The sequence below is a fragment of the Microcaecilia unicolor genome, chromosome 10, assembly GCF_901765095.1.
Source record: "Microcaecilia unicolor chromosome 10, aMicUni1.1, whole genome shotgun sequence".
Taxonomy (NCBI): Eukaryota; Metazoa; Chordata; class Amphibia; order Gymnophiona; family Siphonopidae; genus Microcaecilia; species Microcaecilia unicolor.
This window is the reverse complement of record NC_044040.1, coordinates 142,726,947-142,742,944: the sequence shown is the minus strand read 5'-3', so window position 1 is coordinate 142,742,944 and position 15,998 is coordinate 142,726,947. Positions and strand designations below refer to the sequence as shown.

General features: G+C 46.4%; 1 protein-coding gene across 2 annotated transcripts in view; it reads left to right on the top strand.

Annotated features, from left to right (window-relative positions):
- Positions 1-15,998, top strand: part of LOC115478843 (ubiquitin carboxyl-terminal hydrolase 47-like) — a 110,434-nt gene that overhangs the window by 65,377 nt on the left and 29,059 nt on the right. For both annotated transcript variants that reach the window (XM_030216466.1, XM_030216467.1), the window contains one exon: positions 14,524-14,667. In XM_030216466.1, coding sequence (XP_030072326.1) covers positions 14,524-14,667 — 144 coding nt within the window. The remainder of the gene's footprint in view (positions 1-14,523; positions 14,668-15,998) is intronic.

Genomic DNA, 15,998 nt, shown 5'->3' with positions numbered 1-15,998 from the left:
CTAGCCCCAGCCCACATCTCCCACATGCCCCCCCTTTTCAGCCCCACTATCCCACCAGTCCGCAGTTTCAGCCCCAGCCCTTTTCTCTCACCAGTCCCGAGCTTCAGCCCCAGCCACTTTTTCCTGTCCCCTTTTCAGCCCCCAGTCCCCACAGTTTCAGCCCCTGCCACTTTTCAGCCCCCCAGGTCCAGTACTAGCCTCCTTATCACCCCTACCCTTCTTTTCAGCCCCCAGTTCCAGCCCCCTTCATCCACATGCCTTGCATTAGGGACCCCCTTTTCAGCCCCAGCCCCATTTTCTCACCAGCCCCAGGCATGGCCCCCATTTTCTTGCAAGGCCCCTTCTCAGACCGCAGTTCGAGCCCCCTTCTCCCCTCTGAACACCCCCACCCCAGTCCCCTTCGCCCCTCTAAACACCCCCTTCCCTTCCCTTCTCCCCTCTGAGACCCCCCCTCAGTCCCATTCTCCCATCTGACACTCCCCTTCTCCCATCTGAACCCCCCCCCGACCAGCAGCTCCCTCAAGAGAAGACAGCCCTCTTCGTCTGCCACCACCCTGCCTTTCAAGAATAATCGGCGAAGCAGCGTCGCAGGCAGCGCCTCGCCTCTGCCCTACTTGTAAAAAAAAAGCAAATCTCCTTCTCCTCATCTTGACATCTTCGTCGGGCCTTCCCTTACTTATGTCCCGCCCTCCTCTGAGGTAACTTCCTATTTCTGCGAGGGCAGGACATAAATAAGGGAAGGCCCGACGAAGACGTCAAGATGAGGAGAAGGAGATTTGCTTTTTTTTACAAGTAGGGCAGACGCGAGGCGCTGCCTGCGACGCTGCTTCGCCGATTTTTCTTGAAAGGCAGGGTGGTGGCAGGAGAAGAGTAGCGGGCCGGGAATGGAGCACCCCCCAACCCACTGACACCCGGGTCGGACCGCCCCCACCGACCCCCCCTTGGTACGCCACTGAACATGCCCATGCCCCGCCATCGTGCCTTCCTCTGTGAACACCCCCTTGCATTTATACACTAAAGAGTCCTTTTACTAAGGTGCACTAATGGATTTAGCATGCCACACAGCTCATTGTATACCTATGGGCTGCTTGGCACTTAACGCACACTAATTTGTTAGCACACGCTAAATCTGTTAGCACACCTTACTAAAAGGACCCCATTCAAGTTGTTCACTAAAGTTTTATTGAATATCGGTTATTACCAACTATCACTTTCACACATAACTGCTAGTATTACGTATATAACTTAAGTATATTGATGCCTAAATTTAGGTGGCCTGTTATAGAGTAAGGGGTTGAAGTACAATAACAAGAATTCAGTTTTTTGTTTTGGATAAAAAGGAATTGAGGCTGTATCCAATAGTGGCATTACAGAATGATATATAATAAGTTTCTGCATCTTGGAGTGTGGCACAGTCCTGGTCACCTGTCTTAGCCATTCCAACTCCAGTATTGTAAAACAAACAAAAAAAATCTGGATCCTAATCCAGTCTAATACTTTCAGTTCTCCAGCTAATGTGTTCAAAAGCAACAATGTCCAAAAACATGAAAACCCTTAATATCAAGGTGCAAAACCCTAGTTCAGTAATCCTGTTAGCTTGCACAAAGTCTGTGTAGCACCAGTGGCGTTCCTAGGCTGGCTGACACCCGGGGGCGGATCGCCGATGCGCCCCCCCCGGGTGCAGCGTGCCCCCCCCCCCGGCGAAATTACACCTCCCCCCGGGTGCATTTTTACATGCTGGGGGGGGGGGGGGGGTGCCACGCGCCTTTTGACTCCGAGTCCGCTCGTACCCTGCTGCTCCCTCTGCCCCAGAACAGGAAGTAACCTGTTCCACGCAGAGGGAGCAGCAGGGAAGGAATGAGCGGACTTGGTCAACAGGCGCGCGGCACCCCCCCCATCGGCGTGCACCTGGGGCGGACCGCCCCCCCCCTTGGTACGCCACTATGTAGCACAGCCATAACCCCACCCCTGTGCCTTCTTCTCTTTCCGCTCCTCCCCCCCCCCAAGTCAGGTGTAGCTCGGCAGGATTCACTGAGAAATCTAAAAAGACCCAGAAGCTTTCCCAGCACACAAGTGTAACCCAAGGGGTTAATAAATAAAATTACCCAAGTTGTCCCAGAGTTCCATTGTGACCAGCAGCGCAGATCTTTAGAATTAGCTGAGAGTTGAGCTTCTGTTGTCTTAGCAACAGCTTTGCTGACTGTTACAGAGAGAATCTCTGCCTGGCAGTGAGACGAGGAAGCTTGGCGCTGAGAGAGAAAGGTTGTGTTCCTGTAAGCTCTGGGCAAGAGAGTGTGGTACAAGTGTAAAAGTCTTTTAGAATGAGCTAAAAGTGAAGGGAAAATATTGGGAACTTAGTTTGAAAGAGGTTTGAAAGGAGTATGACTGGAATGCATAGCTGAAAGTATGTGGTATGAGGAATAGCGGAGTGTGACAGAGTTTGAAGAAAACAAAGTTTTTAAATGACACAGGTAAAAGAGAAAAAGGGGGTGATAAAATAGAAAAGAGGAGAGAACTGTGTTGAGTTAGGTTTGAGTGCGTTTTAGGAAATTCTACATTAGGGTGATGTGCAGATGATGGAATGTTGGGTGACGTGGAGAGGCATAATCGAATGTCGCTGGCCAAATAGATTGCCGGCGATCTATGTTGGCGGCGGCGCTAAGCTGGCCTGAACCGTATTATCAAAAAAGATGGCCGGCCATCTTTTTTTTTCGATAATACGGTTTAGCCCGGCCAAATGCCTTGGATTTCGCCGGGTTTGAGATGGCTGGGTTCATTTTTCAGCGATTTCAGCAATTTATAAATGACCTAGAGATGGGAATAACTAGTGAGGTAATTAAATTCGCCGATGACACAAAATTATTCAGGGTCGTCAAGTCGCAGGAGGAATGTGAACGATTACAGGAGGACCTTGCGAGACTGGGAGAATGGGCGTGCAAGTGGCAGATGAAGTTCAATGTTGACAAGTGCAAAGTGATGCATGTGGGTAAGAGGAACCCGAATTATAGCTACGTCTTGCAAGGTTCCGCGTTAGGAGTTACGGATCAAGAAAGGGATCTGGGTGTCGTCGTCGATGATACGCTGAAACCTTCTGCTCAGTGTGCTGCTGCGGCTAGGAAAGCGAATAGAATGTTGGGTGTTATTAGGAAGGGTATGGAGTCCAGGTGTGCGGATGTTATAATGCCGTTGTATCGCTCCATGGTGCGACCGCACCTGGAGTATTGTGTTCAGTACTGGTCTCCGTATCTCAAAAAAGATATAGTAGAATTGGAAAAGGTACAGCGAAGGGCGACGAAAATGATAGTGGGGATGGGACGACTTTCCTATGAAGAGAGGCTGAGAAGGCTAGGGCTTTTCAGCTTGGAGAAGAGACGGCTGAGGGGAGATATGATAGAAGTGTATAAAATAATGAGTGGAATGGATCGGGTGGATGTGAAGCGACTGTTCACGCTATCCAAAAATACTAGGACTAGAGGGCATGAATTGAAGCTACAGTGTGGTAAATTTAAAACGAATCGGAGAAAATTTTTCTTCACCCAACGTGTAATTAGACTCTGGAATTCGTTGCCGGAGAACGTGGTACGGGCGGTTAGCTTGACGGAGTTTAAAAAGGGGTTAGATAGATTCCTAAAGGACAAGTCCATAGACCGCTATTAAATGGACTTGGAAAAATTCCGCATTTTTAGGTATAACTTGTCTGGAATGTTTTTACGTTTGGGGAGCATGCCAGGTGCCCTTGACCTGGATTGGCCACTGTCGGTGACAGGATGCTGGGCTAGATGGACCTTTGGTCTTTCCCAGTATGGCACTACTTATGTACTTATGTACTAATGGAAAAAAATGCCGGCTATCTCCAACCCGGTGAAATCCAAGGCATTTGGTCATGGGAGGAGTCAGCATTTGTAGTGCACTGATCCCCCTGACATGCCAGGACACCAGCTGGGCACCCTAGGGGTCAGTGCGGTGGACTTCAGAAAAACCTCCCACATGCATAGCTCCCTTACTTTTTTTTTTTTTTGTTACATTTGTACCCCGCGCTTTCCCACTCATGGCAGGCTCAATGTGACTTACATGGGGCAATGGAGGGTTAAGTGACTTGCCCAGAGTCACAAGGAGCTGCCTGTGCCAGGAATCGAACTCAGTTCCTCAGTTCCCCAGGACCAAAGTCCACCACCCTAACCACCCTAACTTTGGGTGCTGAGCCCCCCAACCCCCCTCCAAAACTCACTACCCACAAATGTACAACACTACCAAAGCTCTTAGGGGTGAGGGGGGCAACTACATGTGGGTACAGTGGGTTTTTGAGGGCTTCCATTGCCAGCACAAGTGTTACAGGTAGGGGGGGATGGGCCTGGGTCCGCCTGTTTTAAGTGCACTGCGGTACCCACTAAAAGTGCTCCAGGGACCTGCATACACGAAGGCCTCTAGGACTTGTTGCTGCTGTATAACCTTGGCACACCAGTTGACACCTGAAGACTAATATCTTTGAAAAAGTCCTTTATTTGAATAAGCACGTTTACTCACAGTTAACTGCAGATCAGAGGTTGTTCCCCACTGGCAAAGAGTCTCCCTGGTACTGAGATTAGCAGTAGGTCAGAGCTGGCAGAATGGTATATAATGCCCTCTTTCAGCCACATTCAAGGTAATAACGTTCTCTAAAGTGGGTAACACATGAAAGGAATCTAAAACTGGTTTACAAAAATGGCCACTACCTCATGGACTACCGGAAACAAAACAGGGCACACTCTGACCCAGTTAGCAGGGGGGAAAAGCACCATGGGAGTAGAGCCCAGTACCCTACACCCACCACAATGCATTGCTGATGTGACTCTGCAGGGCACCTAACAGAAAAGGTGTCACACTCACCCCAGAGCCACATCGCAACCAGGGAAAGGGAGGATACAACACATTCTGCTGTCATGGAGGTGGGTACGGCATTTGAGGCTGGCATACAGGCTGGCAAAAAAGGTTTTTAGTTTTATTTGTTTAGTATGGGAGGGGGTTGGTGACCACTGGGGGAGTATGGGGAGGTCATCCCCCATTCCCTCCAGTGGTCATCTGGTCATTTGGGGCACCTTTTTGACGCTTGGTCGTGAAAATAAAAGGACCAAGTAAACCCGGCGATATACTGCTTATCGCCGGGTTTTTTTTGTCCATTATTGCCGAAAGCCGGCCATCTGGTAGCCACACCCATGCCCGCCTTCGCTTCGCCGCCGACACGCCCCTTTGAACTTTGGCCGGTGACGCGATGGGAAAGCGGCGATCTTGCCAAAAAAGCGGCTTTAGATTATACCGATTTGGCCGCTTTTCCGAGATCGCCGGCCATCTCCTGATTTATGTCGGAAAATGGCCAGCGATCACTTTCGAAAATGAGCTGGAAAGTGAAAATGAAGGGTTTGACTGTGGGTGAAGCATAGAGCCTATGCCAAGCTCCTTCTGCATCATTAGAATAGGGATCTAACAGTTAGCGATAGCTCTAGAAAGATAGTATTGTTTTAATTAAATTTTGTTTGAGTTAGTAAGCTGGCCACAGTGTAATTCACCGTATCATAAGTCACCTAAGAGACGTTCCTGGAAGAGATAGGGAGATTAGGGTTTTGCTTCCCAATTGGTTTTCTTATTAGAGAGGTAAGGAAGAAGAAAACAGCCGCAAAGAGGAACCGGTGGAGATTCCGGACCAGCAACCAAGGGCCCCCATGCAAGCAAGCCAAGCTTATTTATTTACTTATTTATTTATTTATTGCATTTGATTCCCACATTTTCCCACCTCTTTGCAGGCTCAATGTGGCTTATATGATGTTGTTAACAATGTCATTACAAGATATCATATACAGTTAGTATTGTGCAGAGATTGAGTAGGGGAGAGAGAAGAAGGGAGTGAGTGATCGGGAGTTATGTAGGTGGATCTTCATAACTGAGTGGGTTGGTGAGGTGAATTAATGAGGTTGTCGGTTATTGGCTCTCATTGTAGGCTTTGTTGAAGAAGTATGTCTTCAGAGCTTTGCGAAAGATAGTTATATCGTTGATTGTTTTCAGGTCTGTAGGTAGTGCGTTCCATAACTGCGTGCTCATGTAAGAGAAGGAAGTGGCATGCATCAGCTTGTATTTTAGTCCTTTACAGCTGGGGAAGTGTAGGTTGAGAAATTTGCGGGATGATCTTGTGGCGTTTCTGGGCGGTAGGTCCACGAGGTTAGACATGTATATTGGGGCGTCTGCATGAATGATTTTGTGTACAATCGTGCAGATTTTGAATGCAATTCGTTCCTTAAGTGGGAGCCAGTGAAGTTTCTCTCTTAAGGGTTTTGCACTTTCATATTTAGTTTTTCCAAATATGAGTCTGGCGGCAGTATTCTGGGCAGTTTGGAGTTTTTTGATAGTCTGTTCTTTACAGCCTACGTACAGTGCGTTGCAGTAGTCCAGATGACTTATTACCATTGACTGTACCAGGGTCAGTATCTCGGGAAGAATGGTTTTACTCTTTTGAGTTTCCACATGGAGTAGAACATCTTTTTCATAGTGTTTTTCACGTGAGCATCAAGAGTGAGGTTTCGATCAATGGTGACTCCAAGAATTTTCAAGTTTTGTGAGACAGGTAGAGAACAGAATGGTGTGGTTATGGAGGAGAAGCTTTTTGTGTTGTATTGTGAGGTAAGTACAAGACGTGTTTTTTCTGCATTAAGTTTTAGTTGGAAAGCATCTGCCCATGTGTGCATTGTTTGGAGGCTTTGGTTGATCTCGTTGGTGATTTCATTTAGGTCATATTTGAACGGGATGTAGATTGTGACGTCATCTGCATATATGTAGGGGTTGAGGTTTTGGTCGGCTAGACGTTTGGCTAAAGGTATCATCATGAGGTTGCTTTAAAACCTGCTTTCAACGGGAGCGTTGGACCCAGCTAAGTGATATTGGCAACATCACAAATTGATAGAGCCTGTACTCACCTGGTACTAGGTTGACTTTCATTTTGTAGGAAGCAAGTACTTACTGAAAATAAAAGTGTATAAGGAAAAAAGAGAGAGGAAGGAAGGGAAATATACTTACCTGAACATTAGCCTGAGCACTGCAACTCCTGGAAAAGGGTTAAAGGAAATTCTGAAAGACAAGAATTTGGAAACAAAGAATCAAATTCTTAATATGAGTAATAAAGTAAGAAAGAATACAAAATAGAAGTGAAAAGTGACTTATTTAGTGAAAATATATGAGAGTGTAAAACACGGGAATAATACTTATCTGACAGAGGTTGGGAGATGAGTCTTGTCCTGTGAGAAAGAACACAAATAAGAGTAAATGTGGGTTCTAACAATCCGAATGTTTACATTTTCATATTCTGTGAATTGGTAAACACTGAGTAGAAACATTGTTGTTTAGTCTCTGGAACAGACTTAATTGCTAATAAGTTATAAATGTTAGTACTTGATATATGAGGTTACGTACTTGATTATTAAATGTTTTATTATTCAACTGACCAGTGATCTGGTGTGTCTCTTCCAAAGTCAGGGAAAATCCCTACTATTAGATTATTTTCCTCTCGTGTCCTTTGAGGGCACGAGACAAGGCTAGTGTATTTGTTCTCCCTCCACTTCTGGGTGCTGGGTTTTGGGAGCCACGACTACACACAATAGGCGGAATAGAACCCAGGGCTTGGCATACATCTCATCCAGAAGTGAGGGGGGGTGGGTAACAAAAGCACAGAGGAGCAATCCCCAAAACACAAAGTAAGAGTTCATATGAACAAATCACATTCTGGCACAGTCTTGCTCCACAATTGTCCAGTCCCAATACTCATGCACAAAGAAACAGGACGGGTTTAAAATTCCCTCCAGCAATAAACTTTCAGTTCAAGTTCAGAACAGTTCATACACTTTCTGTAGTTTGAGAATAACTATTTTTCAGACACAGCTCAGAACTGCATCCTTAGCCCACCTCCCATTGATCAGGTATTTTCACTAACCTGATCCCACCGTCAGGCTATGATTTTCAGGCGCAATCTCTGCAAAATCCACATGGTTGAACTGAAGCTCTAAGCCAGTGATGGTGAACCTATGGCACGCGTGCCAGAGAGGGCACGCAGATCCCTCTCTGTTGGCACGCGCGCCGTCGCTGGTCCGCCTGCCCGTGCTCCCTTCCTCTCTCTCCCTCCCACCAAGCACCAGGCCGCCCGCCCTCCCTCCCTCCGAGCATCAGGGCTCCCCTCCTCCGAAATTTAAAAGGCATACCTGGTCGGGGTTAAGGTGGCGTCGACAGCGGCAGCGAAAAATGTGTTGTTTGCTCGGCGCGCCTTCAGCCTTCCCTTCTGTCTCTCAAGCTCTGGTCCCACCCTCGTTTCCTGTTTCCGCAAGGGTGGGACCAGAGCTTGAGAGACAGAAGGGAAGGCCGAAGGCGCGCCAAGCAAACAACATACTTTTCGCTGCCGACGCCACCTTAACCTCGACCAGGTATGTCTTTTAAATTTCAGAGGAGGGGGGGCCCTGGTGCTCAGAGGGAGGGCGGGCAGGTGAGCGGCCTGCTGCTTGGTGGGAGGGAGGGATGCCTGCTGGGTGCTGGGTGGGTGAGAGGGAGGCCTGGTGCTGGGTAGGAGGGAGGGAGGCAGGTCTGATGCTGGGTGCTTGGTGCTGGGTGGGAGGGAGGGAAGGAGGCCTGGTGCTTGGTGGGAGGGAGGCCTGGTGCTTGGTGGGAGGGAGAGAGGCCTGGTGCTTGGTGGGAGGGAGGGAGGCCTGGTGCTTGGTGAGAGAGAGGGAGGCCTGGTGCTGGGTGGGAGGGAGGGAGACCGGCCTGGTGCTTGGTAGGAGGGAGACCTGGTGCTTGGTGGGAGGGAGGGATGCAGGCCTGGTGCTTGGTGGGAGGGTTGCCTGGTGCTTGGTGGGAGGGAGGGATGCCTGCCGCTGGGAGGCTGGGAGGCTGGGAGGGCAGGGGGGGAGAGGAGGGTGGCTGGACATGGGTGACTGGAGGGGAGGGCAGGGGGAGAGGAGGGGAGGGCAGGGGGGAGAGGAGGGTGGCTGGACATGGGTGGCTGGAGGGGAGAGGAGGGTGGCTGGACATGGATGGAGGGCAAGAAATGAAGAAGAAAGGAGGAAAGTAAAGAAATAAATGGAAAGGAAGCCCTGGAAACGGAGTTAAGAGAACAGATAGAGAGCAGCAGAATCAGAGACTAGGACCAATATAGATAGAAAAACAAAATCACCAGACAACAAAGGTAGAAAAAATCATTTTATTTTCATTTTAGTGTTTGGAATATGGCCAATTTGAGAATTTACATCTGCTGTCTTATTTTGCAGTGGGTATACTGGAGCTGTAACAGCTTACAGAAATGATTTATAATGAAAAAAAATCATGTTATTTTTTTCTCCTATACTGGTATAATATTTTCAGTGATGTCTGTTTATATGTGCCATGGCTGGTGTAAGGGGTGTGGCTATCATAGGGGTGGAGTCATGTGGCGACCCCACCCATAATGAGTACCGGCACCTGTTATTCAGGTTAAATTGCTCTGTTGGCACTTTGCGATAAATAATTAGATTTTGGGTTGCTGTTTGGGCACTCGGTCTATGAAAGGTTCGCCATCACTGCTCTAAGCTATTCTGCAGAGATTTCCATCTCCTCTTTCTCTGGCAGTTGTTCGCCTTCCTCCATGAACTCCATTGGCTTCGGCTGGCTTCCTTCGTTGGCGTGTTGTTTGAGAGCAAGGACCGGCCCCTCCCCTTCCCAGCCTCTCTTTAGTAAGCCAGGGGAACTGGGATTGATCTAAACCCTAACTGAAGACTGACACTTTCCTTTCCAGGAAGGCACTGCAGGTGTGGAGCTCTCTGACCCCCCTCCTTCCTGAGGATATGCCAGGTTTTTCTCCCTTCTAGGAGTTCCATGCGTGTTCTGGAGAAGAAGAGGGCCAGTTACCTTGAGGAAAGGCTTAGTATCTTGGGATTTACCCTCATGACCGTTACAACCTTTTATCTGATGGATCTGAAAACTAGCTCCAGGAACTCAAGCTTTGGAAGCAGTCATTCAAGCAATGTTAGTTTCTAGGCTTGACTACTGTAATATTACTGCTTCTGCTATTATTAAACATGTATTTATTGCTACAAGTTACATGCAGTACTTTACAAACTATCGGGGCAATTCTATAAACTAGTTTCTAATTTTTATATGTCCGTTGCATGCGTAAATGTATAGACTACTAGCATATTCACGCCTATGTGTGCATGTATGTGTATATATGTCAGCATACCACCTAAGTGCTATTCTGCAAATAGCAGCTTAACTTACATAGTATATATTTGGTTGTTGCCCCTTACTTCTAAAAAAATATATAAATAAGTATTGCTTCAACACCATGAAAATCTTAAGAGGGACTAGGATAGCTGAATATTATTAAATTTTGTTGGATATAGTATAATTTGCTTTGTAATCTGCTTATTATAGTTCCAGGAAGAATGTCCTGTCTCTAATTTGTGATCTGCATTGAGCTTGTGAAGGTATATGCGAGATATAAGAATGTATGCTATTCAATGCTAGAAAAGAAAGAGTAAACAGGGCCGAATCAGCATGTTGATAACATGTATTCTGCCTACCAAGACACTACTATCCTCCTGTTGACATCCATCTTACACTTAACCTCAGCCAGCATTGCTCTGTAGTTCAGTCAATATAGCACTTTCAACCCCAGATATTTAAACTTAGTTGACCTTAAGTCCAGGCATATGAAGTGGGCCTTGGCACCTGGGATATACAGGTAAAGACTTATCAAAGTTCACTGAAAACCCTGAGACCCTTCCAAATTTGTCAATCAAACTTAAGTAGGTGAGGTATGGAGGGGCTAAGATTTGCCAGATAGATCAGGGTGTCATCTGCACATAGTAACACAGTGCTCTTCCTTTCCTACCACAGTTTCATGAGGACTTTCATTCTTCCTGATAGCTGCAGCTTAGGGCTCAATCACCAAAGTGAACAAGAGCAAGGAAAACGGGCACACCTGCTGCACATCCCTCAGTAGAGGGAAGGATGCAGAGTATCTGCAATTTACCATCACTTAAGCTGATGGTGGTGAGGGGGGGGGGGGTGGGTTGACCGTAGAGCTTTAACCAAATATATAAAGCCCTCCCCAAACCTAAACTTAGAACACTAAATAAATATATCTTATCAAATGCCTTTTCAGAATCTAATGACAGAATAGCTGAGTTAACTTCAGACTCCAGCATGCTAGAAGGCAAGCAACCAATAGGAAGCCTCCCATAAACCACAGGGAGCTGTATATATGCTCTAAAGGAACCCATCAGAGAAAACTACAAAATTGCATAGATTTTTAGTCCAAGGACAAACTTTCATCTCTTAAAGGTACAAGCACTAAATACTCTATACAAACAACATGCAATCTGCTTCCCCAGGAACTCCATTCACTGGGTAAATCTCTCTTATCTGCACCCGTCTCTTCCACCGCTAATTCCAGACTTAGGGCCAGATGCATCAACCAAACGTTAAAAAATCCAAAACGTTAAAGTCCCTAACGAATTTTAAAAAACGAAGGATGCACCAAAAAAAAAAGTCGCACATGTTCGGTGCGGTACTGTAAAGTACAATACATCAAACCTGTGTAATCCCCGTCGGTAATCGGCCCCTAACGCATGCGCAGAGCAGCCATGCATTATGCTGGCTGCTCTGCGCATGCCAAGAAACGTCAAAAAATGAAAACAAAATAAAAAAAAGAAGGGGGCAAAGGCGCTCTTCAGGAGCGTCCTTCACGGACGGCCATGCCCCCTCCCCCCCACCCGAGTTTGTCGCTCCCCCCCCCCAATCCAAACAGAAATAAAAATCCAAAAATCAAAACTTTTGAGGGTGGCCCGAGCCCCCCTCCCTTTCTCTCTTTCCCAGTCCCGTCTGCTATCCTCCGCCCCCGCCGCCCCCCCTGAGGTCATCACTGTCATTCCCCCTTTCCACCGGGCCCCCCTCCCTCTTACCGGGCCCGCGCAGTGCCTGTGAGGCAAGAAGAAAAGCAAGAAGAACAGCTCAGCTGATGCCTTCCAGTCTTCGGCGTCTCTCCTGTGCTCCTGGGCCCGCCCCCGTCTGACGTAAGTAACCTACGTTGATTACTTACGTCAGACGGGGGCAGGCCCAGGAGCACAGGAGAGACGCCGAAGACTGGAAGGCATCAGCTGAGCTGTTCTTGCTTTTCTTCTTGCCTCACAGGCACTGAGCGGGCCCGGTAAGAGGGAGGGGGGCCCGGTGGAGAGGGAAAATGACAGTGACGACCTCAGGGGGGGGGGGGGCGGGGGCGGAGGACGGCAGGCATGGCTGGGAAAGAGAGAAATGGAGGGGGGCTTGAGCCAGCCTCAAAAGTTTTGATTTTTGGATTTTTATCTGTTTGGATGCAGGGGGAAGCGGCGAACTTGGTGGGGGGGGGGGGGGGGGGGCAAGGCCGTCCATGAAGGACGTTCCTGACGAGCGCCTTTGCCCCCTCCCGATCTTTTTTTTTTTTTTGCCAGCTTGTTTTCAGGTGCAGGGGGAAGCGGAGAGATGACAGCTGAGGCCTTAACGACAGGTCTGAGCTCACGTAAAATTGTAGACGGTAAATGAATCGTTGCAATCTTCGGTATGGTTAGTGCATTCCAAATTGTTCACATTTCAATGGTAGTTTACTCTTTGCATTCCGTTTTCGTTAGCTGCAAGCGTCTTCGGAAAATGGCCTTTAATGCATGCTGCGGTTCAAAATTTCTTCGTTAAGGGGGTCGTTACAGGGTCGTTAAGGTTTAGTGCATCTGCCTCTTAGTTCCTTTTATCTTGCTGCACCATATGCCTGGAATAAACTTACTGAGCCTGTATGTCAAGCTCCATCTCTGGCCGTCTTCAAATCTAGACTAAAAGCCCACCTTTTTGATGCTGCTTTTAACTCCTAACCCTTACTCACTTGTTCAGTACCCTTATTTTATCATTCCAACCTTAGTAATTCCCTTATCTCTTATTTGTCCTGTTTGTCTCTCCTAATTAGATTTTAAGCTCTGTTGAGCAGGGACTGTCTCTTTATGACCATTGTACAGCACTGTGTACATCTAGTAGCTATCGAAATGATAAGTAGTAGTAGTAGTATAGGGCTTTATCCAAATATATAAAGCCCTCCCCAAACCTAAAGTTAGACCACTAAACAAACAAACAAAAAGGCCATTCTCTATATCTTATCAAATACCTTTTCAGAATCTAATGACAGAACAGCTGAGCTAACTTCAGAGCTCTGGACGTAGTAGAAACCATATTTGAAATGCTTAACATTGTCTGTTCAATATTTCCCTTTTATAAATCTCATTTGATGCTTGGGATATGCCAGTGGCGTTCCTAGAGGGGCTGACACCTGGGGCGGATTGCCGATGTGCCCCGCCCCCTGGAAGCAGCACCCCCCCCCCCCCGGTGCAGCGCAACCCCCCCCGGTGAAAGGACACCCCCACCCCAGCAAAAGAACCCCCCCCGGGAGCACGTCACTGGGGGGGGGGTGCCGTGCGCCGGTCAGCGTCATTTGTTTCCATGCTCCCTCTGCCCCAGAACAGGTTACTTCCTGTTTCAGGGCAGAGGGAGCATGGAAACGAACGACGCTGACTGGCGCGCAGCACCCCCCCCCAGCGGCGTGCACCCGGGGCAGATTGCCCCCACCGCCCCTCCCCTTGGCACGCCACTGGGATATGCTCTTCAGTTCTAAAAAAGGTGACTTTCTAGTCATTAAAGCAGAACAAAATCTAGCAGCAGAGCAATTTGTGAATGCTGTTTATAAAATGGGAGAACGCATACTGTAAGTGCTTGCTCTATGGATGTAGTGGGTGCTTGAGCCCCCACAATAGTGAGCATCCTCTTTCACATTAACTAGGGAGGGATAATTTGTGCCGAGTTAAGTGTTCCCAGTCATTTTGAAGTGTCTGAAAAATATAGCTACCAACAATTTAGTACTGTGTTTCTGGATTCTTCTATGTGTTCTCAAGTAAATACCATAACTATACAGTCCGCTCTTAATATTCGCTGGGGTTAGGTTCCTACAAAACCCCGTGAATACCAAAAATGCGAATACGAAACCATTAATCTATGGAAAAAAGGGGGCTAGTTTCCTGTGTGACCCTGTTCACTGTACATTTTTGCTACCTAACACCATACATTCATCATTTCATATACCCTTCTTGTAAAGAACAGCTTACTTATTATATTGTGCATTTTATAAATTTATACACTGTTTTTATTTTTTATATTTTTGTAAAAGTACAGTATATGTAGTCTTTTGGTGGAACAGGACTCACGGACAGCTTTATGAATAGCTTCATCCTCATGAGAACACACTTCATTTGCACATGCTCTACACCTTGCATGGCCATGAATAATCAAAAATGCCCGTGAATAGAAAGAATGAGTTACACTTTATTTTTTCCGTGAATAAGTGAATCCGTGAATACTGATCATGCAGATTGCGAGAACGGACTGTACTTATAGAAATAACCAAAAGTAGTGATTTGACACAGTGTTTTCTTCTTCAGGTTTCTAACTTGTCTGCTTTTTCCCCAGCTATTTTACTTTAAATATCTCCCCAAGATTCTTGTTATTATTTTGAAGCGCTATGAATTTTACAACACCAGCTTCAGGAAACTACATGACAAGGTGTCGGTACCATGTGAATTGACTGTTCCTCAAAGCAGCAGTACCGAGGAGGTGGGTAACAAGGTTTTTCTCTGAGAAGCAAGAAAACTGTTACAGTTTTCAGTTACAGTGTATTAAAAACTTACTGTATGGCCTGATCAGATCAAGGCAGTCTACAATAAAAATATAAATTTTTGTAGAAAGGAACAACATTATTATATATAGGACAGACCTAAGACATACATTCCTTTATAACAGATAAAGAAGAGGAAGGGAGAAAAAAATACAGAAAGAAAAAAAAAAATGAAACTTAAGGATGTGGAAAATAGCTGGATTAACTGTTCTCTGCAAAGACCTTGTCAATTTTAATGCCAGTTTATCATTTCTGATTGGAGATTGACAACAGTTACTACCAGAGGACCCCCCACAAACCCCAAATCAATTGTGCAGTAAAAATCTCCAGACGTAGCTGCGCAAAAAAAATGTTTTTAATTCTTGTCAGAAATGTAAACATTTTTCTAATAATATTTTAAAATTCTTTAATATTTTGTCCTTAAATATTAACCTGTGGTTGTGGGGATGGGGCTGTGTCAGAATGGCCTGATAACAAAATATTCTCTCACAGTACTAGATCATTGTTTTTTACTGCAGCAAAGTTCACATGATATTTATAGTTTTTCCCAATAAAGACAGAGCTATAGCTCTTGAAGATGTATTAAGTTTCTTGCAAAAATGCAGTTTTGTGAGCTTTGCATAAGTATGCATTTATTACTTACTTTTCATATATTTTGTGTTGTGAGTTTGTTGTCCCCTTTTATATATCCAAATAAAATAATAGGGAGCCAAATTTTCAAAGAAAAAACCTTTGAAAATCAAGTGGAATAGAGGTAGAGAGACAGGGGAGGCAAGGTACACATGAGTCTTCCACTTTAAAAGCCCCCTTTCTTTCATTTGGTAAGTTTATTGGAACCTGCTTTAAAGCAGATGCAGTTTTATGTATTGATGTATTCATTCACAGCACTTGATATACTGCAAATTTTCCATAAGTGGTGACTATGCAGTTTACAACAAATAAAATCAATCAGGGTAGGAATAAAAGGGGGGAGACTGGAGGGGGGGAGGAGGATGCATGTTGGGAGGACAAAAAGGAGGCAGAGATGAAGAGGCAGGAGGAGATCATGGAGAGGGAGGGGATGCAAATAGCCTCATGGAAAAGTTGAGTTTTGAGAAGAGACTTAAACTTCCAGAGAGAAGATCAGTTCTGAGAGAGGAGGGGAGGGAGTTCCAGAGCTTTGGACCCACGTAGCTGAAGGCTTTTTCCCAAGAAAATGTAATATGAAGAGATGAGAAATGTGGTAGAGCGAGGAGGTTGTTCTGGGAGGAGCGGAGCGAGCAACTGGGTG